General features: G+C 38.7%; 2 protein-coding genes across 10 annotated transcripts in view; one reads left to right on the top strand and one right to left on the bottom strand.

Moving 5' to 3' along the window:
- The window catches only part of ESF1 (ESF1 nucleolar pre-rRNA processing protein), a 40,206-nt gene extending 38,478 nt beyond the window's left edge, over positions 1-1,728 (bottom strand). For 3 of the 5 annotated variants that reach the window (XR_012673245.1, XM_075147702.1, XM_075147701.1), the window contains exons 1-2: positions 1,611-1,718; positions 312-1,008 (exon numbers count right to left, since the gene is read on the bottom strand). Coding sequence is in view for 4 of the 5 variants with exons in the window: in XM_075147702.1 (XP_075003803.1) it covers positions 312-1,008 (697 nt within the window). In the remaining variant the exon portion in view is untranslated. Of the gene's footprint in view, positions 1-311; positions 1,009-1,610 lie in introns of all 5 variants that reach the window. The other 2 variants (XM_075147703.1, XM_075147700.1) reach the window with 2 other exon arrangements.
- Positions 1,729-1,779: 51 nt separating this feature from the next.
- NDUFAF5 (NADH:ubiquinone oxidoreductase complex assembly factor 5) lies at positions 1,780-8,762 on the top strand. 5 transcript variants are annotated; one of them, XM_075147707.1, is made up of 11 exons: positions 1,780-2,142; positions 2,290-2,330; positions 2,602-2,665; positions 3,332-3,379; positions 3,479-3,582; positions 4,072-4,111; positions 5,905-6,102; positions 6,629-6,689; positions 7,978-8,061; positions 8,400-8,482; positions 8,615-8,762. In XM_075147707.1, exons 1-11 carry the CDS (start codon positions 1,870-1,872, stop codon positions 8,699-8,701), a joined length of 1,083 nt encoding a protein of 360 aa, XP_075003808.1. In that variant the 5' UTR covers positions 1,780-1,869; the 3' UTR covers positions 8,702-8,762. The 5 variants fall into 5 exon arrangements, with proteins under 5 accessions (XP_075003808.1, XP_075003810.1, XP_075003809.1 ...); XM_075147709.1 differs by having other exon boundaries at positions 1,848-2,185; XM_075147706.1 differs by lacking the exon at positions 2,290-2,330 and having other exon boundaries at positions 1,864-2,185.
- The last annotated feature ends 18,513 nt before the right edge of the window (positions 8,763-27,275 follow it).

Genomic DNA, 27,275 nt, shown 5'->3' with positions numbered 1-27,275 from the left:
GGCAACAGACCTTATATTTCCTATTCAGTTTGATAAATACAGTAGCGTATACACTACTATACATTTTACTTTTCTAACTAACGAACAATTTCAACTTCAGCAATTAAAAGGACATGGAGATTCACAATCTTACTGACGAATTAGCACTGATTCTATAAAGAGCTGACCCACTCTGATTCTTCAGCAATGCTGAATCCGAGTCAGTCAGCTATTTTATGACTGATCTTGCAAAAGATCTTCCATGGATAAAACAAAAGCAACAACAGCCAAGTAAACATAGCTGAATTCTACTTGTTATTTGAATAACTAACCTGATTCTTTTATTCCTCCTCCTAGTGAATGGTCCCTCCTGGGAGCTTTAACCGATTTAGTACCATTTGGTTGTGAAGACTTTTGCTTGTTTTGAATTGAAATTGATCTTCCTCCTGATGCATCTCCTTGCTTGTTTTCCCCTTTGTGTAAAAGACCCTTGTCTCCCCTAGAGTGATCAATTTCTTTTGCAGTTTTCTTAGAGTCCTCTTTCAAGTTGAATTTAGATGTAATTTTTTGTCCTTCATTTTTAAGGTCACCTAGTTTTGTCACCGCTTCACGTGTTTGGTCCACCCCTTGTGTGTTTATTTTGCTCTCCTCCCTAGGGAGACCATCGGCAAGTAGTTTTGCAGAATCTGCTTCTCCTTTACGTTTAGGTTTTTTTTTCTTTATTTTCTTTTCAGTATGTTCTTTACTATCATCTTCTGAAAGATCAGAGTCAGATTCTGACAGGGCATAAAATTTCCTGAGGTTCTCTGTAGAAGTATAGTTAATGGGGCGACCTCTTTTATCCACTGTGTATTTCAGCTTAAACTTCTTGTCATGAAACATAGCTCGGAATCGTTTGTCAATCTTGATTTTACGTTCTTTTTCGGGCATCTCCCAAAATCTGGGATCCCTAGTAACGCAGCTAAACCGCCCATCGCTCAGTATTTCCTCTTGGGATGACATTTTTGATGCTGTTGAAGACTTGGACATCTACAATATGGGGGGGGGGGGGAATACTTCCGATTAAAAAACTGATTAACATACATTTAGATAGGTAATTGAAGAATTAAGCAAAGTTAGATTTCTAACCTATACCTAAAAGTTCTTTCCAAAAGCACATACGGCAATTTAACTGAGTCACAAATAATCCTGTAACTACCACAGTCTCGACCACCCATCTTGGCTGCCTCTGATAACGGATACACAGCTAGAAAGACCATCCCGGCTGCAGATATAGCCTTAAATGGTCCCCTACCAATCCCGAACACGACCTCAAACAGTTTCACCGTCAGCCAGACCTCAGACCCGTACTTCCCACAGAACTCGGGTATTCCACGTTTTAAAGCGCCAGTCAGGAACGGAGTCAGCAAGAGCACAAGTGTTTTGGCGAGCTCAGGCCAGTGCCAGCGGCAGCTCCGGCGCCGGCAGAGGTTCAGCGCGGCCCAGCAGCAGCACGGCACCACCACAGCCTTCCCCGAGGCGCCCGCTGCCCTGCGCCGACCCGGCTGCGGCACCCCATGCCCTCCCCGGCCACAGCGACAGACGAGGCCCGAGGCCCGCTCGCTCTGCCCGGCCGGCCCGAGCCCACCGACCGTTAACAGCCGCCGCGGCCTTCTCCTCACCGCCCGGCTGCACTCCCTCACGCGGAGCCCCACAACCCACCACGCGCCGACGCAGCCACTTCCGGCGCTACTATGGCAGCCGCGGCAGGACAAACCACTCCTAACCAATCACACGGCGCGACCGGCGGAAAGTTGGTGGCGGCGCGCATGCGCGGAGCGGGATGAGGCCAAGACGGGCGGCGGCGGGGCATGTTTTTCCCGCGCATGCGCCGGGCGCGCGCCCGAGGCCATGGGCGCTGCGGCCGTTGGAGGCGGTGCGGCGGCTGTTGGGGCGCGAGCCCTGAGGGGGTCCGCTCGCTCCGTCCTGCGGGCGGGCTGGGGCGGCGGGTGTCGCCGGCTCTGGACGCTGTCAGGACGGGCGGCGGCCGCTGGTTCTTCTTCCGCCGGCGCTTCCTCGGGTTCGGGCGCGCTGAGCCCCTTCGACCGGCGGCTGAAGCGGAAGCAGAAGAACTGGGCGGCGCTGCAGGTCGAGCCCGCGAAGTGCGACTACCTGCGGGAGGAGGTGGGGGCAGCGGCCGGCGGCCCGGGGCGGCCCCCTCGGCAAGGTGGGGGAGGCGTCAGCGAGGGGCGGAGGTGGTCGGGGTGGGAGTGGGAACTGCCCGGGCGTGGGCGATGCTCCGCACCGCTGACCGGCGGGCTTTCCCCCTAGGTCGGCGGCAGGATAGCGGACAGGGTATTTGACATCACCAGGTAAGCCTCGCCGCGAGGGGAAGCGGGCACCGCTCCTTATCCCATACGTTCCCCTGCAGCTGCAGGGTCACGGTCAGGGGACGTGACCCTCGGGAAGAAACGCTGGCTTGTGAGCACCTTTCTCTGCGCTTTCTCGTAGCGGTAACCGCAGAAGGATGCTCGATGTGTTTAGTTCGAAAAGACGTTTGGAAATGAGCAGACAAAATAGAGTCTAAAACTTAAAGTAGCTTAAGTCTTGATTACGTCTTATGTTGCTAAACTTATCCTTTAGAACATTTCCTCTTGCTTTGGATGTTGGCTCTGGAAGAGGTTACATAGCTCAACATTTAACCAAGGTACTGGCTCTTCATACTTCAAAGTGTTTATAATAAGTACGTATTTATCCCTCTGTTTTCAAATAGGGCTCTATTGTAACTTAAAATGATCCTCTGAATATTGATGAGGTAACTCCTCTTTTTTTTTTTCCTCTCATGTCTGTAGCTACAGCCCAAAGACGTGTATTGTGCAGGCTGTTACTCTATATTTATTGTCACCGAAGACTAGACAGATAGTAGTGCAAAGGAAGCTATCTGTTGTATGACAGTTAACCTTTATTCTTCAGTAGGGAGATGCATGTTTTTCGATCAGTCTTTGTTGGACACACTTAGTTGTTACAGATATGTGTCATTATGGAGACTTCTAAACGGTGAACAGTTTACCCTTCCTGAACCGTACTGTAATTAAAGGTGTTTCACTGGCTGTTAATCCATGGTTTATATCTGACTGAACTTACACCTAAAAATGCAGAATGTGTTTTCTGTTACTACTTTTACCTCAGCTATTTTCCCTGGGAGCAATATGTTGGGGGGAAAAATGTTTTCTGCTTTATGTAAAATTTTATCAAGTGTTAAAGAGATTCCTTCCAATTTATTACAAATATGTGTAAGCTTTTGAAAAAAATGACTAACATCAACTTGTAAAACAATTTAAATATTTGATAGACTTTTAAAATTTCATTTCAGGAAACCATTGAAAAACTTATTCAAGTTGATATCGCAGAGAATGCTTTAGTAAGTAGCTTTCTGAATGCTAATGTGCTTCAAGTCCATAATACAGGAAAGCGAAAGAAGTTAGTTTCTGATGTTGTTTTTTTTCTAACCCAACTTTAGAAAAATGCTGTAGAATCTGAAATCCCTACGGTCAATGTTGTAGCTGATGAGGAATTCCTTCCTTTCAAAGAAGATACATTTGATCTTGTTGTTAGCAGCTTAAGGTATGCGTTAATCATTTATTTACGTTTTATTTTTTGGTTAAAGATGTTAAATAATGTTCTTTTCACAGTAACTTTAAAGAAAAAAAAAGATAAAAATCAATAGTCCATTAAACAGCAGTAAGAAATGTACTTGCATAGTTAATATGAATGTACATTAGGAAAAACAGCTGTCCTGGTGCTTCTTACTGGTTGGTTTGTTTGTTTTCCTTCAAAACACATGTAGCTTCTCTCTTTCCTGTGTTTGACAAACTAGTCTCCAGGACTTGCATCTTCTCAACTTTAAAAAAAAAAAAAAAAAAAGCGCTATTTGTATGAACTTTAGTTTTTATTTAGTGTCACTTTTAGGCAGGCATTTCAGAACTTTTGCAGCTTGAGAAGCTAGTTTGTTGCTTTGGCTTCTGAAACATACTTAGATAATGTGCTAATTATTTGCATTCCCTAAATTGTATTTAATATTCAACTACAAAATGTACACTTCTGTTATTTCAGTTTACATTGGGTGAATGACCTTCCTAGAGCTTTTAGAGAGGTAAGAAACCGGTTTTTAGTACTAAAAAACAACACTTGCCATTACTTGCTTTCAGAGCACTCTATTTCCAAATCGTCTTTAAATAAGAGGCCCAGAAATAGCTCATGTTGCACACAAGTATTTTTTGCAGTATTTTTGGCAGTTTGAGGACCATCAGTTGATAATTCTACTAATTTACTGTTTCAAATCAGTTTGGAATAAATAACTGTGAAACAACATGTTTGTTTAATATTTTATAGTCTCAACAGCTGAGATCGTGGTAACTAATGTAGCCTGAGGCAATGCTATTGATTTTACTGTGTGTTAGCTCTTACTGCTTGTAGTATAAGAGTTTTCTAAATCTAACTTCTCCAGAACTGGTTTATGGAACTTGTATTATTTTTATGTCTCAGCTATTTATTTTGAAATAGAACTTTAATGAGCCGAAGGCTTTTTGATTTTTTTTTTTAAATGAAGCAAATCCTTGTTAAGGACAGAAAACTGAAACTGTTACTGAAAAAATCCGATTTTGGATTATTTCAGCTCCTTCCTGCAGGTGAAAACTTTTTTCAAATCAGCTAACCGAGGAGCAAGAGCAAGGGATATTTTAACCAGTTTGCTGTTTTTTCATTTATTTCAAATTGGTCAGTCATAAAAGTGCTATTCTGTCACCTGTTGGTATGAATAGGAGTACCCTGCTGTTATGGAAATAATAATAGAAATCGGAATGCCTTCAGTACTTAAAAAAAAAAAAAGAAAAGGCTTGGCAAGAAATAATCCTTTTCTCTGGAATTTAAGTGTTCTGTGGAGTGTCAAATATTTTTACCTCCACCGCAAAAATAACTGACAAATTATAATGTCCCACAAAGGAGAGGGAACTGGGGTTCTTGGCCAACTTTCATCATGAATGCTCGTTTCCTACTTTGGGACCACTGGCTTTAACTAATGGAAGCTGCCTTCAACTGCTTGAATTTCTTACCTATCAATTAAAGGCTTCTTTATTAGTATAGAAAAGGTAGCTTGATTAATACTTAACTAAAAATGAGTTTAAAAGATTTTTGTTTCAAATCAGTAAGGTAAACTGTTTGAAGCTTTTGGTGTCTTGTTAGCCTGATTATGTAGTATGGCTCTTCTGGGTATCTAAACCAGGGATCGTTGCCAATTCTTAAAGAAAAAAGAAAGTATGAAATTGTTGGCCTTCTCGGTAGGAAGGGGGCTAGGACTTATTAGGCGAGAAAGCAGCCTGTCAACCTTGGCCTTTGAGTCATGCTATTGCTGTTCTGGCTAGTTGAAAATAAGTAGGGGTAAATATAATAATAATTGCATTACTCTATTGTGCGTTCAGAAGCGCAAAGATCACTATTAGAAACTGAGGCCTCCATTTCTTTTAAATCAACCCATTAAAAAGTATTTTTGCTGCCCTCATCTGAGAAACTAAAAGTAAGCCGAAGCTATCTTAATCTACCTTATTTTCAGAAGTAAATTAATTGAGGATATTGTTTTAGGAGTACCCCATCGAAAATAGTTTTCCCCTAGATTTCCACAGTGCGTTTTGTGTTTCCTGACTGTAAGTGTAATTTCTGGGGATTCACTCTTTCTTTAAGAACGAATAGTCTCTTTTCAGACAGATTATTTATCTTGCAGTGTTACCAAAAGCTTTGGTGCGGCTTGCCTTGTGGAATACAGTCAATATTAAAAATCTGTTACAACTATTATAATGATTGCTTTTAAGTTCACTTTTTTTAAAAAAAAAAAAAAAGTCGTAAGAAATTCTTAGTTACATAGGTTGTGGTTTTTTTTTTTCTGTGTTGTAGATTCACCAAGTTCTTAAGCCAGATGGAGTGTTCATTGGTGCAATGTTTGGGGGAGACACTCTCTATGAGCTTCGCTGCTCTTTGCAGCTAGCAGAATTGGAGAGGGAAGGGGGATTTTCTCCTCACGTATCACCGTTCACTGCTGTCTCTGATTTGGGACATCTGCTGTCAAGAGCTGGCTTTAACACCCTGACTGTGGTAATTATAAATAAGAGAACAATCAGACAAAACAATCCAGAACATCAAAGCTGCTGGTGTATAAAAAATACTATTTACGAATGTATTAGTAATGTACTGCTTCCTTCTGCATGTCATGCACCTTGCTGAATAAATTTTCTGAAATAGCCTGGACTGCCTCTGTTCTTGGCTTCACTGTGATTAATGAAACCAACTGAAGTGTATCTTTGGCTAGTGGCCCAGTAGAGTTTGGATGGTGGTCTTGGAGAAATGTCAGAGAATGTTAGACCTGCTTGAAAAAAATTTAGACACTCTTGCTGTTTCTTCTAAAACCAAGAAGAAAATAATGGCATTTCAATTAAAATGTGATTGCATTTGGGCTACTAAACAAAACGTTTTAGAAACGTTAAGACAGCATATTCTCCCGAGAAATATGCAGTTTGAACAGAAGTGGCAGATGAATAATCCATAAGCAGCTCTGAAGGCTAGCATAATGCTACTGTTTTAGCTTTATATGCTCTAAAACTAAGCTTCTCAATTCTTTTAGGATACTGACGAAATTCAAGTCAACTACCCAGGGTTGTTTGAGGTTATGGAAGACTTGCAAGGCAAGTATATATTTTATGGAAACATAAATGTTTTCTGTATCAACGATGCAGACACAGAAGAGTTTCACTGTGTGTTTCTTAACTCCAAATCATAGAAGGGTTTGGCTTGGAATGGACCTTTAAAGGTCATCTAGTCCAACCCCCCTGCCATGGGCAGGGACATCTTCAACTAGATCAGGTTGCTCAGAGACCTGTCCAACCTGACCTTGAATGTTTCCAGGGACGGGGCGTCTACCACCTCTCTGCGCAACCTGTGCCAGTGTTTCACCACCCTCATCATAAAAAATTTCTGCCTTAAAAAAATATAAATAAATAATAAATAAAGCTTATTTTAACAGTGGAAGCATTACTTCTTTCCTGATCTCTAGTGAGTCAGGAGATTATGCCTGTCAGGAGATTTGTGTTGGGAAGCAGAAGTCAAAGATTTGCTACTTCATGGTCTGCTGTGAATTTTCTGTTTTCCTTGTATTCCCATTCTTTGTGAGCTTGTTCAGTGTAAGCTGCTGAAAAGCCCTGAAAGGGAGACAGAAGCATATGTCCCACATGCTAACCTCTCCTTGTGAGCCTCCCTAATTATCAGGACATTCGGGAAACATTCTCAGTTCTTTGGAATGAGAATAAATAGACCCTCAAATTGGAGTCTGCTGAGGAACACAAAAACCAATTGAGATGCTTAACAATTGAGTTAGTATTCTGATTGCATTTGTCATGGATTGTAAAGTAGTCATTCATATGCAGTCAGTTGTTACTTACAGAGCAGTTCAGGGCATCTTCTTACTCTGGATCAGCTGCTGTTGTTTAGAGTAATTCCTTAAGGAAAATAAAACTTTCATTCTCTGCAGAAACCTTCAGATGCAGTAAGTGATTAAAGAGATTAAAATTGTGGTTATTTCTTATTAAAAAATCTCTTGGGATAGACATTTTGATGCTTATCTGTTCAAAAAAAATACGTATGAGTGGTGTGTCTGAATAAACACTTTGTACTAATGCTTAAAATAAATTATACTAGAAAACCTAAATGTTTGAAGACTCGGGCTGAAGAAATAATAATTTGAAATCACTCCTAGCAACACAAACTGTAAATTGCAAAGCACTGGCCTTAAAAGGCTTGGATTCTTATAGGCAAGAAACTCACCTAATTATTTGCATCACGTTGTTCTCTCTTACAGTGAGATTCAGAGGATTCTATACTTACTCTGGTTTAGTAAAAATCTGTCATTAGTGCATGACACTTAACTCATGGCATATGCTGTATCTTCTTTTTCTTAAAGCTAAAACATATTTTTAGGTATGGGGGAGAGTAATTGCTCTTGGAATAGAAAACCTCTGCTACACAGGGAGACAATGTTGGCAGCTGCTGCAATATATCGAGGTAAGTATTTGAGAGGTAATAAGTTAATCTGAAATGACTTTAGGAACATATTTTCTACGCCTTTTTCTCTGACCTCTGTGGGGAGGGGAAAAAAAAAAACGCATTTTGGAATAGAGCAAAATACCATTATCATACAGATATTTTTAACCTTAATTATAATGACAGGATTTGAACTATGTTGATGCACCAGTATGAGGTATTTTTATTGTCCCAAATCTTTCACCAAGAGTCATTATGATGAATATGTCATACTTGGTTCTAATGTTCCGAGAACTAAGTATTTCTCAGAACTGACGTTCTGTGTACCTTTTTTTTTTTCTCTCTTCCTGCCCTAACAGAAATGTACGGAAATAGCGATGGCTCAGTACCTGCCACGTTTCAGATCTACTACATGATTGGCTGGAAATTCCATGAATCACAGGTAATGTGAAGCTGAAGTATTTTCTGTTTGAAGGTACTTTTTAAATTACTGATGCTTTAAAAGCTTTTTACAGAATATTTTAACTTCAAATTAGCCCTATATATATATTTTTTTTTCTTCTTTTTTCCTTAGGCAAGACCAGCCCAGAGAGGTTCTGCAACAGTTTCATTTGGAGATCTGGCAAAAATAGATGGACTTCTTTCAAGAATAAAAAAATAGTTCTTCATCAGAAATAATAGTTGTCTTGAAGCTTCTATAAAACTTCTCATTGCAGATAGTCTTCACTTGTGCTTGTTTTGTGACGACATTCTGAAATGATAATAATCTGCACGCAGCAGGTTTTTTTGGTTTTTTACTGCCTATGCTACAACATCAGCTGTGTAAAATGGTGTTAATTTTTTTTATAGAGAAATATTTGAGCAGTATTCTAAGTGAATACACACTCTCCCAACTTTTGATTAAATTACTATTCTCAAATGTAATGCCTCTTCCAGCATTTCAGTATCACAGACTGCTCCAGGTATGATTTGCAAGACTTGAGTGTGTATTATTTTTTAATTATTCCTAAAGGATGGTAGTTCATAATAAAGAATAGTACTTGGTGGCAAGTGTATTTATAAGACATCCTGTAAGAGAAAATATCAGCAAATACACAGATCTAAATTATTATGCTTTTTGTGGGTTGGAAATTATGGGTAAAAAGTTACTGTCGGTTATTGTTTGAAATTTGAATGTTTGACTTGTGTATAAGGAAGTGGTTAAGTAAGTTCTGTATTATAAAAATATCTCAGGTTGCTACCCTTCACCTACAGCCCTCAAATTCAATTACTATTCCTTCCACCTCCAAAGTTAGGAATGTTTCTGACCCTGAATAGTAGAGCCTAGCCATAAAGAAAGTTGGATGCTTCATTGTTGCTCGAACAGAATGTATGTATCATGATTTGACTTAATTTACTGAAAGGAGTAGCAAGCAGAAGAGACATCTAGCACTCAGATGGACGTGTACATTTCAAATTAGTTAGTTATCTTAGAATTGGCATTCTCTGGAGTTCCATGGCTTTTTTTAACCTGTTCTTTTGTCATGTAGCATTTGAAAAATTAAAGGTGATATTTTATCTAAATATTAGTTAAAAATTACATTTACACATTACTTTGCTTTTCTACTATCAGAGGCTGAAAAGCATGAAGTATACTTTTTCCTCCTTAGCTGTGACATGGAGCTACGACTTTTCCTGTATATAACTGCCTTACCAGAAATTGATATTAGTTACAAATATGGCCCATTAACCTGAGGTGTTTAGAAAAATTAATCTACCTGTGATTTCACTTCATGATAGTACTGATAGAGAATGGTAGAAAAGGAAAAGCATGAAGAATATATAATCAAGTATATTGTTCAATCAGTTTTATCGTTGTATCTAGGTGTTGTGTAAGTACTGGTGAAACGAAAGCTTCTCTAGGCTTGTTTTAAGAAGATTATCCAGCAGGTGGAGTTTGACAGAATGGTGTGGCACAAACCAAATAGGCAAGGTAGGCAGAAGCCTTCATATTTTGTCAAGGATTATTGAATTATGATTCAAAGACTAATACAGATTAAGCTACTGCTTAACCAATGTTCAATTTTCAAAATAACAGAAATGCTCTTTAAAAAGAAACTATTCGTGCAGTATTCAGCTGGCTAGAAGATCAATTTAAGGGCCTAATTTGGGGGTTTATCTTATCTACCAGGCTTTGACTTCGAGTAAGAAATGGACAGAGAAGGTACAACACATTATGATAACAAGGGTAGGAATATTCTGTCCTGCTTTTGCTTACAAGCCTAATCCATAATTATTTAGGGGGAATGAGTTAATCTTCAATTTTCTTTAGGAAAGAACAGTAACCCTTCTGGAAAAAGGGGGAGAGGCTGTAAGTGGTTTGATAACCTTTATAGCCCTTTATCTTGAGACTAAATCTAAAACAAAAGCTTGTTTCTCTGAAAGCCTCTTTTTTTTTTGTATAGTGCATCAATGGACTTAATACAAGATACTGCATCTCTCTACAGATCATCTCTGGCTTAAGTAAAATTAACTTATTTCAAGGGGAAACTCTCCAGTTTTCCAGATATATGTTTCTATGAAGTTATGTGTCAAATGACTGTAACTTTATGCATTTTTTTGCTTTAGTAGGTTAATTTCTAGTCACTTGAGCTGGTGGTTGTGACTCAGATGTGTTAAGGGATGAGGAGGTGGAATGTGCTGGGTAAATGTTAATTGGAGAAGTGCTCCTACTGTGCTGCTTTGAAGCACTCAGTTAAGTCATAGAGAAAAGGAAGGATTTCCAGTTCTTTGGTTCCATATTCCACAGATGGAATATGTAAACAGTAAAGTAGGTAGTAGGTAAGAATGTGGTTTGGTAATGGGGAAATGTACTTTCTGAACAGGGAGAAATAAAAGAGTAGTTTTCTTCCTAGCACTTGGGGAAAAAAAAAAGTTTAGATATTCTGTTAACTTGGAAAAGGGCTGGGGTGTAGTAGAAGTGAGGAGTAATAAATATGGCATTGGAGCAGTGTTGGTTAGAATTAGGGGGCATGCAACTGACAGGTAAGATGTTCCTTTCCCTGGCTGACTACATTTGAATAACTGCCTTTTATGTGTGCTTTTAACTGCAATTATTTTTTTTCTTTTTCTGTAGTATTTCTTCTTGGATTTCTAGGTTACTCTGGTTTCCACTAGTCACTTTCTTTGTATGGCACTTGAATGAATACCTTCGAAAACAGTTAGTTTACTATGCACAGATGTTTTTGTCACATAAGGCTCTGTTATATTTTAATTTTCTTTTTCAGATTTAAGTCTTTATGGCTTCTTTATTGTAAAGAAGAAGAATGTGGTTGCCAGTTGCTAGTCTAGAAATTATTTTAAACTCTTAAGTGCTTGTTAAAAATCAGCTTTTGCAGAGTAACTTCTAAAAGGTAGTTGCTAAGGTGACATAATATTTCTTGTAAGCTTAGTTAGTTTTAAAAATCTTTATGCATAATACAGAATGTTTTTCTTCTGATTACAGAAGAATGGAAAAAAGAATTCTGGGAGATAATTATTTTGACTAATCAAAAGTTACGAGCCCATAAATACAAAAGAAAAGTTTAGAAGAAGCACGTTTACACTTAATGAACGTTAGTATTTTTGAGCCTCACAAAGGTTCTGAGGGTCTGAGTCACAGATCAGTGAGCATGCTTGTTCAGTGTCTTTGATTACAAGATCTGTCAATGTATAGTTTTATGCAAATCTACTTAGGATATAGAGATGATAATGAGGCCCTACATTTTGTAACCCAAGCATTAGATTTTGCAGATCCTATGCTTTCAAAAGACTCTGAGAATTTGTGAAGTTAAAACATGGGCAAGGATTTTTGATTACCTCTAATTTATAAAAGTGTCATCAGCAGAAGTACAGAAGTGAACCATACAAAATTAAATTTAACTGTATTTTTTTACTCTGCTTAAAAAAAGGAAGAAATACGAATGACACTTTTTTCGATGTTTTCTGGAAGTGAGCTAAAACTAAACTTTGTCAGTTGCAGGGGGAGAAACAGACCAATCTTTCATGTGGTGTTTAATTGGAATTTCCTGATGCAAAGCTGTAATCTAGTGGATTAAATTCATGAGAGCGTCTTTTTCAAGAAGCCACATTAAGAAAGCTAGGATATATGTTAAGCCTTTTAAATTTTCATTCGTCTCACCCAAGAACTTAATATCCACTTTTCAAAGATGTGATCTATTTTGGTCCAGGTTTTGGAGCCATTATTTGGAGGAATACAGTTATTGTAGTAGTTTGATTGGAATCAGTCTGAGTATTGAAGCAAATGTGACCTGTATAGCTAGTTGGTTGATTTCCTGAATATCTTAAGTGCCCTCAGGTGAAGGACAAGGAAGAAGGGAATGAAAAAAAAAAAAAAACAAACCCAAAACGTGAGACAGCTAAGTTTTAGCCGAAGGCTGCATATCAGTGTGAAGTGGAAAACACTGAGGAGAGTGCATGTGCTTGTTGTAGGGGAAAACAACTCGGGGCTTAAATCAAGTTAGAATTAAGTGGTTTGTTGATTTATTAATAGCTTGTAATTAACTGTTAGTTGGTGAACTATACATGCAGGATTAATAGCAGCAATATAACAGATAAATGACTGTACTAGACCCTTACAAAACCTTAGTAAACACCTTCAGATACCTAAACACCCTTCTGCAGCAATCCCCCACAAGTTTGCAGTTACATGCTCACCTCTATCCCTTTAACAGGAGGTTTGGGTTATAAGAGCCCACCCTTCTAGGAATGCGTTACCCTACTTAAATCCATCTTCTTTGGAGATGTGGATGCTGTGGCTGCATGCTTACCTGTGCTGTTCCCTATGCTCCACTAATCCCCCCACCTGTTGGGATAGCACCCCACGAGGTGATGTGCAGACGCCCCAGGAGCGGTCAGTGCTTGTTGCACCCTGTACCGTCAGCCCGCTGCCAGGCATGCAGGCTACTCCTGGCTGCTGGGGAGGGTGCTCCCTCAGGCCTCGGCAGAGCTTGAGGTGCCAGAAGGGCATCTTCTCATCAGACCAGGTTTAGACTGATTCTCTCTTCTCGCTGTTAGAAATGTTAGTGGGTTTTATACTTGATTTTAAGCTGACTCTTTTATTCCCCACCCAAGGTCTCTTGGTAACTGCGTGGTTACTGTTTAATGTGGCTGATGGTTGTCTTCATTTTCAGGCTTACCAGATTTTGATCAAACACCCTCTCAGTTTTGGATATTCTGTTCACACACATTGCACTCATATTTCTATCTTAGCAGCTGATGTTGTCCAGGCCTTTTTGCCAAGAGGAGGCCGTGTGGATTTCCCCCACAATTTGGAGCTGTTTCTTGGGGTACAAGGTACATTCATAATCTAAGAGACAAAGTCCTTCTCAGAAAAAATGTTTCTGTTTGGAACCTTATGTTGGAGCAGTGATGATGAATACTGGGGAATCTTATTTGGCCTCGAAGTGTTCATGATAGGCCGGAATGTATCACAATATAGCAGTTTTCTAATGATAATGCATAAAATAAGGAGGCTTCATTTTTACCACACTAATGAATCCCAATTCATGCGTTTGTTTTTCTGCATTCTGTAGGGATTCCTTAAACTTTGTACAAGTAGAAGTGCAACTTGAAGTTGGGATCTGCACGTTATGTATGACTTCTGATCATTGACCTATTCTTTTAATATTGCACCCAGAGTTTGTGTGAGTACACTAAGAAAACAAAGAATAAAACTACCTTGTGAATAAATGTATTTACCATGAAAATTTCCATACTTCTGATGAAATACAATTTCTGGTTTCATAGATGACAAAACTAGAGGGACAGAAACTCATTGGATACATTTCTATTGTATATAATTCAACCTTTTCAGCCAAAAGAACAACCTAAAAAAAGAGACTATTTTACTTAGTACATGCATTAATTTAAATGTTTTGAAGCTCTAATCTTAAACTTTTTACTTCTAAGGTGAGCTGCCCTAATATTAAGAAATTACTTATTCTGTGGAAATACTATCCAAAATGAACAATTAACTAAGGGAATCTCATGGGTAACAGGTCTAATAAGTAGTAACTTCAAATTTTTGTTGATACTGGAATTGCTGTACTCTGTTTTCTTCCTGAACTGAGCCACTGATGGATGTATGTAGCACCCCTTTTTTTAGCTCCTCCATCATCTCATCTCTACAAAGTATATACTGCTTTAGCATCTAGGTGGCAGGAGCATCCATTCTTCCAAAAGCCGCTTAAGGGATGTTGTTAAGCCTCCCGCTTCTTTTCTACTATGTATTCTATTTTTCTTTTTGTGAAGATCTATTAAGTTATTCAAGTTCTAGAATTATTTACTGCTTTAATTTGATGCAGAACTTACTGACATTTGATACAGGACTTCTGATGTTATTGCCTCATATCAGAGTTGCTTTCACTTTTGTAATTAAAAATGTAGTTCCCATAAAGTACCACTTTAGATTTGATGATGATATTCCCAGTCAGTATCTTTCCTGACTCGACAGCAGAATGCCCAATCTTACAGGAGTGACACTGCCGTTCTGAGGCAATGGCTGTAGCAGGATTTAGTTGGTAAACTAATGCTGAACTTCATAGATAGCCAGGTTCAAAATACAAACCGAAGTCATAGCTTAGTATCCACATAACATGCATTTCTATAGCGTCCCATCCATGCCTGATTTTTTTTTCCTGTGAATTTCTTTAGTTACCTACAGTTATTTCTGGAATTCCAAAAAAATAGCAGAGATGCAGCTACTGCCAAGAGGTTTCGTTAGTCACATCTCAAACAAAGCATTCCTTAGATTATTTTGCCTACGGGAGTCAACTTAGAAGGCATTCTCAGGAGGAGCTGTGGTGCTGTCACAGCACTGTTGAGTCAACAGACATAGAGCTCTTGTTTGATGCATGGATGACTGATCTTTGATTACCACATTTCACAAAACAAACTACAACATCTGTTGTTTTATTTATATGTGAGATTTCCAAATAGTAGCTTACAGTTTTGGGTTTGTGGGGTTTTGTTTGTTTCTTTTTTTTTTTTCTTCCCTCCTCCCCCCCCCCCCCAGCTCAGTGAGTCAATATTGTATGGAAAGTGGAACTTTGAACACTGAATGGGTTGGGTGATTGCATCTATATTCAGGACATCTTACAGCATTGTGGTTGGTACTTTTTGGTAGCTGGGAGTTAATTATCCCTTATTCAGAAAATAGAATTTAATTTATAGCTTCTATAACTCTGTGGTTAGCTATCTCAAAGATACGGAATTAAAAGATAATAGTATAAGTATTTATTGGCCTCTGAGATATGTTTGGAGTAGACTTAATTGTTCCACTTTGGGAAAGGATTCAGGTTTTTGAACCCGAAGGATTCATAAGTGCAGGGAAGTGTTTCCCTGCTGCTCCCTGCAGAGAGTTAGTATATCCTCACAAATACAAAATTACTCTGTCTCTGCACTCCTTGCTGATATTTTCTACTGGACAGCTTGGCTTTGTTTTACTAGCTTTCCTAGACCTCTGAACAGTTCCATAGAGACTGTGCATAATTTTAGAAATCTTGAGCATGGAAGTCAAGAGTCCCTTAGCTGTAAAAGGATCTAAGAGTTAGATGTTACGGTACTGAGTACCACAGCATACAAATACTTCTGTACACCCTCCTTTTCAGATTCTGCTTTTGAGTATTGCTGAATAACTTACTCCGTTTAACTGTACTGTAAATACTATTTGTTTTCTAGCAGTTAACCATCTTGAAAACACATCAACATGACTTAGTAAGTATAACACTTGAGATGAATTTACAAATGAATCTTGGCATCAGACAAATGTATTTTAACACTGCAGTTTGTATGCCTGCTCGCTGCATATTTATTTTCAACCTCCAGTTGATTAGCTGCTTTGTCTTGTGTACAGAAATGGCCTGTTTAATGCAGTGGGAAGTCAAGTAGAAGCCAGCATTTGTTAATGGATGCTTAGAACAGGCACAGTCAGACATTTTAAATTATTCTAACTGAGCAGTAATTCTAATTTATTTCTAAAGATAGAAGTATAACAACCCAATTACCTAGTTTCCTCACAGACTGTAATGAGTACAGTTAGCATAAAATTGGTCTGTAAATTTAATGGGCAATTTCTTGTTGTGTGGACATTGAAAACACTAGCAAAAATGTAGCAAGCCGTGTTAGAGTCTATATGGTAACTTGCTCCCATTGGATGCTTCCTTGACAAAATGCATTACTGTAAAATATCAATCAAATCTGTTCTGTACAAGGAGTTTTTAAAGTATTGGCTCAAACAGGGATGGCAGTAGAGTTGAAAGTTCCTTCAAAAAAAAAACTTCTTTTTTTGTCTGGGTTAGCAGTAGGGTTTTTTCCCTTTTTAATATGGTATTATGACTACATATTCAAGCTTGAAATATATGTCAGGATGTGGCTAATTTCAGGCCAGTTGTGTATGTGCAGCCTTATAAGAATAGTTGGATCAGATCTTCAAAATGCAGAATATACACATAGATGATAAAGATAAAAAATACATGTTAATACTCTACTGAAAGGGGAGGGGGGTGCTGGAGTCCCACAGCTGAAACAGAGATTCCTAAACCGCGATTCAGACAGCTGATACTGCACACAGGTGTCAGCAAGCAGTTGTGCAGTTGGTTGGATGTAACCAGGTATGGGGCTCTTCGGAATTTCTAGCTGATAGAATCCAAAGGACGCTTTTCCCTCCCTTCTAGAGCTGATTTGTTTATGATGGAAAATTCTCTTTGTGACCATATTTTCATACAGTACAGTAAAGAAAGCTGAGAAAGACATAGCTAAGTTGCTGCCGAGACTGAAGTGGTGAAAATTACGGGCCATGAGAACACATACTTGGTAAAACATGAAGTTTCTTCTACTTTGCCTGTTCCCTAGAGAGTGAATAAACAAACAAAAAACCCCAAGGCTTGGTGAATAGAACCAAGTTTTTCAAAGTATGTTTTTGTGATGGACTTTTGATTTCCCCTCTCCTATGCAAGCAGGCATTACTGGAAAGAGGGATGAATGTAAGAGACTTTTTTCCCTATCGTGGACTTCTCCATCATGAAAATGCTTTTAATTACTTCAACAGTGCATCCATTTTAACAAAACGATGTAATAAAAATACTTTTAAGTACAATGACGAAAATTGTAACTGCAACTGTGAAAGTAGCAGCAAGTTATTTCTTGTGTATTAGAACGTCAATTTAGCGGCACCGACTTTCCTAGGGATTTATGCCCTACCGCTTCTTCCTACCTGATAATTTTGTACAGCACACTTGCCTGCCTTCCTCCTTTGCCTTATAATGCTAACTGAGCAAATGAAATAGTGTGGCTGATCCCAGGCTGCTTTTGTGAACTGGTGGGCCACTATGTGCACTCTGTGGCTAGTAGCCAAACAAAACAGGCAGTGTGTTCAATTTAGTTGTTTGTAGGCCCATTAAAAGATGTATCTTTACATTTCTAGGATTTAACTCAGAGCAATGTAAATTACTTTATTAAAATGTAGTATTTGCTTGCATTATATAAAGAAATATGATCTTTCAGTTTCCTAAGTACATAACGTTGGCTGTTCATATTGGTCTCGGATTAACAATTGCATTCCAGGTTAGACCCAAAGAATTTTAATCCTGTGAGACTTCTAGCTGTAGCTTCCTCAAGAAATAGTACTTAAAAGCAGGTATGAAAATAAAAAAATACTAAAATACAAAAAAAATTTTTTTTTAGTTCCTGAACTCAGTGTGAACCCTTCAGCAAGGGGAGAAAAGCATGGAGGAGTCCATTGCTAGCCTCCATCAAATTGAGCTGTACTTTTCTAAAATAGAAATTCTTATGCAGAAGTGTTCTCAGGACTTTTGTTCAGAGAGGTCACTGAAAAGGTAGGTCAAAGTTTTAAATAGATCTCTTTAGAGAATGTATTCATATCTTATCCAGTAAATCAGTGCATCTCTCTCCACTAGTAGCTAAAGAGTAAAGATCTTAATAAAGTGGAAACTAAAACATGTATTCCTCCTGTAAAATGCTTTGGGACTGACGAAATAGAAGTAGATGTAAGCACAAAGCAAAGCCCTGTTTCCCAAGAAGTTTCAGATGTAAAAAATAGACACATGGGTAAGTTTGGAAGCTGGCTGCAAGGCCAGGTAAGTAAAGCAACGTTATTGTTTGTAAGAGTATTTGTGTTGCAGTCCAACACCTGATTTTTCTCTTCTGTGATTTTTTTTTTGTAGCACAGGTTTTCACCATCTATTGCAAGTAGAAGACTCGTGCTCTGTAATGAATGTAAATATCTGTTGAAATACACATCATAGGTCTGTGCTGTGTCAGTAGCATCTTCCGCCTGTCTTCTACATAACAGAGAAATTACAGCTAAAAGGGGGAAAAAGTTATGAAATCCCATACACAACTTTAAATGAGAATGTGATATTAAGGAGATACTGCTTGGGAAAGACACTTCAATGTTGCAATGATGGGAACAGTAAAATAATCTATATTCATGTAAATTTCTTAGGTCAGTTTTTTTGTGGAGTCATTCTTGCAATTTTTGAGTTGCATACGAGTTACAGCTCAAGATTTGCAGCGTAAACCCCAGGACAGTGCTGTACATGTATGCAATCCTCTTCATGCAACAGTCGGCATTCAGAATAGGGACGTACAGTGACCCCCATCAGCCACCCTTTGAAAGTCCTACATAAATCTGATCTTGGTGTTTTCCTAGTAATCATATTTTCAGCAGCGTTCTTATGGAACAGACTTTCTGAGCATACTTCATTTAATTTAAACTCCAATACAGTGCCATTAACTGACAATATTTTTACTAAATGGTACACCTGAGAAGAAAATCATTTAACAGTAATGAGAACATCAAAATCAGTATTCTATGGGCCACCTATGGTTTGTATTTTAGTAAAACATGCATCTTTCATTTTTTAGAATGTATTTTGCCGAAATACAGAATGTGATTACCCTTTTTTTTAGTGACTGTATTTCTAGTTACTGTCACTTGTATTAAGTTGTTTTCCAGCTTGGCCGGCTCTAAATACAGCTAACTGTGTGTTGCTGACTATTCATAGTTAACTTTTTTCTCAAAAGGCAAAAATGCATAATTATTTATAAAACAAAGTGTGAAAGTCCCTGTTCTGGTAAATTTTACTCAACAGTGCAGTATAAATTGACCACAGGAGAATGAAGTTTGTGATGGAAGAGAAATAAAGCTTGAAAAGGTATGGCTGTAGTAGATGAACGCGTGTGATAACCGGGAAGACTTGCCTCTTTTACCAAGAACTAGAATAGCAAAGACAAGAGAAGGAAGCTAAGGAAAGAAAGATGGCTTACAACTTGTATATTGAAGTTCACATTCAAAACTAATGACAAAGACTTAAAGGTATTACCAACTCAAGATTAAAAAAAGTAAAAAGTCATATTTTTCTTTAACCTTATTTAATAATTTAGATTTCCATATGTAGTTTTCCATTTCACCTTTTCATGCCCTGCCTTCCCCTTTACATACTGTAGACAACTCTCTGCTAGTTTTTCATTTTCAAGCTGTATTGCTTATAGGTACTCAATCATAAATCACAATGGTGTGTTTCTTTCCATTTACTAAATGAAAGAGTGTACATCATTTCTGAATTGAATGATAAGTTTGGTTGCCACAAATGCTTTGGCTTAAGACTTTACATTCATTCCCTCTCCACAGGCATTTATGTCAGGAAAACTCAATTGTTTGAGCTCTCACGGAAAGTAAATGCAAGAAGTGCCCCAGTATGACTACAGCAAATTCACTGAAAAATATAAGTCCGTAGATGTTTTTCAGTACTTTCTGCAACAGCCAGAAATAACAACAAACCAGAAGGTCTCTGACCGGTAACACAGCTGTGAACTGTGGTGGTTTTTTAAATTCAAAAATGAATGGATAATGACAAGAAAAAAGGTGAAAACTAAAGATGTGTGGCTACAGAACTGGAATGTGATTAGACATGGAAATGTAGCTGGCTTGAGCTCCGGTTTTTTTAATTACTTCTGCAGAAATTAGTTGCACAGTTGCATGCGAAAATCTGACAGTAGGTCACACGAGTCTGGCTGGAGCAAGTCTGGAACTTTGACCCCCAGATTACTGAGTTCTCGCAATTTGTGGTTTCATTTGCTGAATGAATTTGTTACTGTTTTTTAAAGCTGGTGATTATTACCATATGCTGCTCTGAAAAGGAATAAAGGGTATAGCTACAAACAGTGAAGCTGGCATTTATGGCCAGTATATAAGTAAAGACATTGTTCTAAGCGGTCCTTGATAGTTATAGGGCTGGAAGTTCCAGTTTAGGGCAGCAGGCTCCTGATGAGTGTGCCTCTGCGAAGGAAGAGCAGGAGGTACAAAGAATTGAACAATGTATCTTACTCGTAGTTTCTGTTTGCCCCTTGTTGCTCAGGCCCTGAAGTGCAAAGCTTGCAAAGTAGCTTGAAAGTTTATGCTATCTTCCCCCCCCCCAAATGGAATGAAAGTAGCTGTCCAGAGCAGCATATTTGTTACAGTTGTGTATTCAGTTTGAAAGTAGAGGGACTTCTGAGGGCATAGCCTTTGTTTTGGGACGTGACTCAAGATAGCATTTTTGCTTCCTCTTCTTGTCACCAAAAATAAAAAGTATTATTAAACTAGTAATGTTTGCAGCTATGCCAGGGAAACTGTATGGCTTTCATGGGATTGCACATGTGTAACTACTTAAAACTCTGGTGGGGGGGATGACGGACTAAAAGTGGATGGAATCCCACTCCATTTATCATAGTTACATTAGCTCCACAAGGCTAACTGGAGTAAGGAGTCAGAAAATTCCTTTTCGTCACTGAATGGTAGGTAGAGCCAGAATACTATAAATGTATCCAGAGCACAACTCTGAATTCAAATTTTCTGGGTTTACAGTTCTCTTTTAAAGCGACTTCTCTGCCCTTGCAAATAGGTCTTGGAAGTGGACTAATATAAAAGTTTGAGAGGACAGATGGTTAAGACACACTAAAGGTATGTCCATTTTCCCCATGTTCTCCAGAAGGCAACAACTATGCTACATTTTACTTAGTTGATGGTACAGGGGTTACTCTGAAACCATCCAATCCCTTTGTGGCTCAATTTATTTAATACTGACTCTACAGCGATTACCTCATTTCTTGGGGAAGTGCTAAGTGAGAATTGTCAAAGGGAGAGGATAGTCCATGGAGCATCAGAGAACCAAAGAGCCAGAAGACTTTGACAGAACCGACTTTCCTTATGACGTGTATTTCAGTGTGTACCTGTCTGTTGTAGCCACTTCATCCTCCCTTTTTAATTTTCCCTCGTATGAGAGATTGTGCCTCGCCAAGCCTCTTAAATCATAATAATGAATCAGCTGTAACAATTGAAATTATCAATTACTACTTTTTTCTGTGTTAATTTTATATATGTTCAGCTTCACAATGGTCCTGTGTTACACATATGGAAGGACCTTAACCATGTTCATTGATACATACCAAACTGAACGTGGATTGAGTGCTGCTGTGATTAGCTGTGATATAACCTGTTCTGCAAATACAGGAGTGATAATTGCTGATTTCGAATTTAGAAAGTAATTCTGAGGGAAAAAAATGTTTTAAACAATTTTTTCTGCAGAACTTATCAAATCTGGTGTTAAAATGAAAATACATGAAGAATTACACTTTCTATGTTAAAAAACCCTATGATTTACGATCAATAGGAGAGAGATGAAGAAAGAAAAAACTTAAAATCTGTAGAGGTTATTCCAAACAGAAGAATAGTACTGGATAAAAGTGTCAAAGTACTGACAGAGAACGCTATGAAAAGGACTCGGAAACAGGGCATTTGGAGTGGAGAGCTCAGATGGCACCATAGGCTGAACTAAATCCCAAGATGTCAGTTTAGGTGAGAGTTGGAGAGTTCTGAAGCTGAAAATGAAAAGCCTGAATGTGATGTGAAAGACAAAGGAATGACAAAACCAGGTGCCAAGGGCAGGAGGTGGTTAGCAGCTGTGTTCCCAATAAACCGAAGAACACAGGGCGAGAGGCAGGAAAAGGGTTAATGTCAAGAGTAACTACTATGGTTTCAGGATCAGAGAGAGAGGAAAACAGATTTAGAGAACAACGTGAAAGGAAAGCAGATAGGGCTTAGCAATAGCTTAGCTAAAGGAGAGTAGGTTTGAGTGTTCTGATGATGGAAGAAGAGAAGTTTGACAGAAGGGAAAGAGATCTAACAAACTTGAAATGCTTTTTTCGTTACTTAGCTGGAGGTGACAAAACACACCTTCAATTCTACTGCTAAAAATGGGAGCTGGGAATACAGCCAGCAGAGATTTAGATCACTCAAAGGCAAAAATGACTTTTGGAAATACTGAGAATAGGTGATGTCATTTAGGTGAAAGAGACAAAGTGCACCGAAAGAGCCCTTCTCGAGGCTGCAGGAAAAGGAAATTTGTCTTTTATCAGCTTATTCAATGAGATTAAGTTGGAGGAGGAGTAGGAGTTATTACTTCTCCTTTCTTCTTTGACATTATATAGATTGATAGGTGCAATCATCGAAAAGATTAAAAAAATATTATGGAGATAAGATTTGGATTTTGTCAGTGTCTTCCTGGTCACTTGGATAAGTCAAATTTCAGTGAAGGAAAGGGAAGAGTATGCTGTAGATTCAAAAGGTTTGGAACTAGTGGAGCAACAAGAATTACTTTGCTATACAAAACACTGAAAAAATTTTGGAGGGAGGTTCACGGGAACAGGTTCTGTAGTGAAGATCAGAGGCTGAAAATGAGAGAAAAGTCAGTGTGGAGAGTGGTGTAGGTTCACTCTATCGTATGTGAAACTCAGGGTAAGCTCAGTATTTCTCGCGCTGTGAGCAAGGTTGAGTTTTAATGCCCAAGAGGTGAGGGGAAAATAGATTTCCTCTCCCAGAGAGGATGAAAAGTGACTCCTGTGGCTGCTTCTACCTGCCTGAGAGAAAGTCTGCAGCCATTGTAGACGAGAAGTCAGACACAGTGCCATGGCAACTGCTACGAGACCTAGCAAGTCTGCCTCTTCTTGCCTTCTTATGTTGCGCTTTTTCTATCCCATTGGTCTGAAAGGTTATTTTCTTTTCTCCCCCCGTGTCCCCAGCCCCCCGATAATTGCTTGCTTTGCTAATAAGTGAATAAAAATGAGGAAAGATCTCACACAAATTGTTAGACAAAGGTAAGAACACAGGGATTAAACAACTTGAGAAGGCATCAACAGCAAAATTGATGGGTTTTAATGGGCAGATGAGAAGGCGTGTTGCTGTTTTCAGAGTAAATATTTTACTATCTAGAAGGAAAAGTTAAGTCCAGCAGTAGGAGTTATTATTACAGATTGATTTAGGGATATAGGTAAGGAAGTACGTAAGGATATTTGTTTGCTTCATGTTGGCAGCTTCATGCGATACAGTCCGATAGTTTTCGAAGGCTCCAGTGGAGTCCTGTTTGCTTGAAAATATCTTGGAGTTTTTCATGTTGATTGGTAAAGCTTTTTGTGTTTTGTGCCTAGGGTCTTGACTACTTCAAGGGCTTGATATCTGTCTTCGTGGCATCATTCATAATAGTAAAGAAGCCTGAATGACTTCAGTAAAGGACCCAAAAGACATTTAATCCTGATCTGAGAGCTCAAATGTCAGAGAACCTCCTACAGACCTTATTTGCAAGGGTTAATTATTTTCACTTTTTAAAAAGGTAAGCCTTACCTTCAGCCTTAAATCTTGAGCTTCTAGCTGTTGAATTGATTATATTAGACTGTAGCCCTTCAGAGTCAAAATGTATCCAAGAGTGCATGGTGATCAAATTATATTTTAACACACTTGAATGAAGAATCAAGTAAATGTTTTTACAACTGCTTATTCTTGAAATAGTATTTAGTTGAACTAACTACTGTATATTTAACAAGGAACATCTTTTTACCCATTTCCTTCAATTTTTATGCTTAATTTCCTTCAATTTTTTGAGGGAACAATATGACACTTTTTTCTGGAAGAGATTCATTTAGCTAAAGACAACTTTTTTTTTTTACAGCTTTACTGATTGTATATATACAGACTGTACATGGTAGATAATTCTTGATGCAAAGAATATTCATCTATGATGATTATGTAAATGAGTAGTTTGGTTGTGCAACCTGAGGATGTGTAAACCTACTATCTGTCCATCGTTTTTAATATACTTAAGGCTTTATAGTACATCTTATTTTGTGAACCGATGGAAGAATAAAGTCTTTGATGATAGAATAACTGCAGTTCGCAGTACCAAACCAAATGTGGATTGATTTCACCAATTTGGGAAAGAAAATATGCAGTACAGAAGTTCTTAGCGCTGTTTTCCAGTTCAAAAGCACTTTGGTAAAGCTGGACAGAAAACTAACAGTAGAACTAAACAAGATTTTACACTTCTGCAGCACATCTGAGCAATCAGCCAGACGTCAGTGTTTTAATATGCATAATCTATTCTATGGTTTAATGAGATCTTGAGCTATTGGCTCTGAAGATTGTTAGTACCCTGGTAGATAGCCTTTCAGACTTCAGGCATGCAATGAGAATTTGCTTCCTCTTTCAATTCTTCAGCTTCTTGGATAGGATTTATTGTTTCCCTAAATATAAGCAGCTGCCAAAATTCATTATATGTTATAGTACCCCTTTCTGCTATATTTAACTTTGTCTCATTAAGTGGATTACATGGTTTCCTCTTACAATTAAGTGCAGATCAAATACTATATTGCAATATTATATTAAAAATATAAGAAATTACATTTTTTCAGCTCCAGTTCTGAACTTCTTAAAGACAGAAGCACTACCCTGACGCAGATGTTTTTTTCCAGAAACATCTGGTCAATATAAAAAGTATATCTTCTCCTTATAGATGTGATAGTAAAATCAGAAATATCACAGATGAAACATGCTCTGTTCTTTCCCACTTGAATTCCATTTAAAAAGAATTCTTTCTTTGCCTATTTTATCTTTTCAGTCTCTGGGTAATAATGACTTCCTTCAAAGATTTCTGTTGGATATGGGCTATCTGGACACCAGCAAACTTAAATATTAGTAGAGCTCAGGGAACAGAGGAAAAAATGTAAATCTAGTAGGGGCTTATGTATTAATTCATTAAGTAATTGTTTTATTTGTTAACAAAATAACATTTCTATTTCCACTAGCTATTTAGGGACAAAAAAAGTCATTGAGTACCTCAGCCTTCTCCATATATAGATATAAAAATATAATATATACAATATAATATTTATAATATAACGTATATAGTATATTTTATATATATACATGAAAAAAAACACCCATAGGCTTAGTTTATACTTAAATCATACCTCAACCAAACTCAGAGAAATGCTGTATATTTGCCTACTAAACTCCAAAGATACAGAACCAAGTTACACTGGGCATTTTGGTTACATTGAGCTCAGTCTAGACCTATAGGTCTAGACCTAGGGCCTATATCCCCCAACTTTAGGCATCAGCAGGGGCACCTAGATGAGGAGCATGGCTGCCTTGTATTGTCTTATGGACAATAAAGGGAGAGAAGCGCTTTCAAGCGTGATGCAAGTCTTAGGTGGGGATCAAATCTCTGGAACAACTAATCTCTCTCTTACTTCTATAGAGAGTCTTAACTGAAGAATCTTAGTTGTGTGATTGATGTTAAATGGGTTGAATTTAGATTTCGGTGTCTGCAAGTTTGTGTGAAGAAAGGTTTGGGTCCACAATGCTTGTCTTGATCAAATTTTAAAACATGCAAGAGAATTTTTATAAGTAATTCTCATAAACTGATTTGTCCCTAAGTAGCTACTGGAAATAGAAATGTAATTTTGTTTAACATCTTTGTCAGCAACATGGACAGTGGGATTGAGTGCACCCTCAGCAAGTTTGCCGATGACACCAAGCTGTGTGGTGCGGTCGACATGCTGGAGGGAAGGGATGCCATCCAGACGGACCATTGACTTGAGAGGTGGGCCCATGCGAACTTCATGAAGTTCAACAGGGCCAAGAGCAAGGTCCTGCACACGGGTCGGGGCAATCCCAAGCACAAACACAGGCTGGGCGGAGAATGGATTGAGAGCAGCCCTGAGAAAAAGGACTTGGGGGTGTTGGTTAATGAGAAGCTCAACATGACCCGGCAATGTGCACTTGCAGCCCAGAAAGCCAACAGTAACCTGGGCTGCATTGAAAGAAGCATGACCAGCAGGTTGAGGGAGGTGATTCTCCCCCTCTACTCCGCTCTCGTGAGACACCCCCCCCCGAAGTACTGCGTTCAGCTCTGGGGCCCCCAACATAAGAAGGACATGGACCTGTTGGAGAGAGTCCAGAGGAGGGCCACAAAGATGATCAGAGGACTGGAGCACCTCTCCTATGAAGACAGGCTGACAGTTGGGGTTGTTCAGCCTGGAGAAGAGAAGGCTCCAGGGAGACCTTCTAGCAGCCTTCCAGTACCTGAAGGGGGCCTACAAGAAAGCTGGAGAGGGACATTTTACAAGGGCGTGTAGCGATAGGACAAGGAGTAATGGCTTTAAACTGAAAGAAGGTAGATTTAGATTAGATATAAGGAAGAAATTCTTCACTACGAGGTGGTGAGGCACTGGAACAGCTTGCCCAGAGAAGTTGTGGATGCCCCATCCCTGGAAGTGTTCAAGGCCAGGTTGGATGGGGCTTTGAGCAACCTGGTCTAGTGGAAGGTGTCCCTGCCCATGGCAGGGCTGTTGGAACTAGATGATCTTTAAGGCCCCTTCCAACACAAACCATTCTATGATTAATTACCTCAATCTGTATCCTAGAGAGATTTCTTTAGATGATACTGTCACTAATTCTAATTTATCTGTTTTCAAACTGAGTCACTAATTACATGATTTCTAAGAGATAAATTTTGTTTCCCAGTAAGTAGAGGTGAGAAGGCGGCTAGTTTACTACTGCTTGTAGAAGAAAACAATTCCCATTATGCATACGTGCTGGCTCTGTTCTGCTCCGCTCTGCCCTTTCCTCTTTTGTACCTTTTTCCATCCTACATGGTGGTGATGTAGTGGCAATCAGCCCATTCTGTCACCAGTGCTTGAGTCAAGCTACAACATTTTCTCAAACAGAACAAAGAGCAGGCATCATACTACTCTTATTTACCTGCATTAGACCCAGCCATTATGAAATCCTTAATTATGGCAATTTATCAAATTAGCCTTAAAATAATACATACCTTTTCCCAAATGCCATATCATTAGCA

This window comes from Calonectris borealis, chromosome 3 (assembly GCF_964195595.1).
Source record: "Calonectris borealis chromosome 3, bCalBor7.hap1.2, whole genome shotgun sequence".
Taxonomy (NCBI): Eukaryota; Metazoa; Chordata; class Aves; order Procellariiformes; family Procellariidae; genus Calonectris; species Calonectris borealis.
Note: the sequence above shows the minus strand (reverse complement) of the source record. Positions and strands in the feature narration are given on the sequence as shown.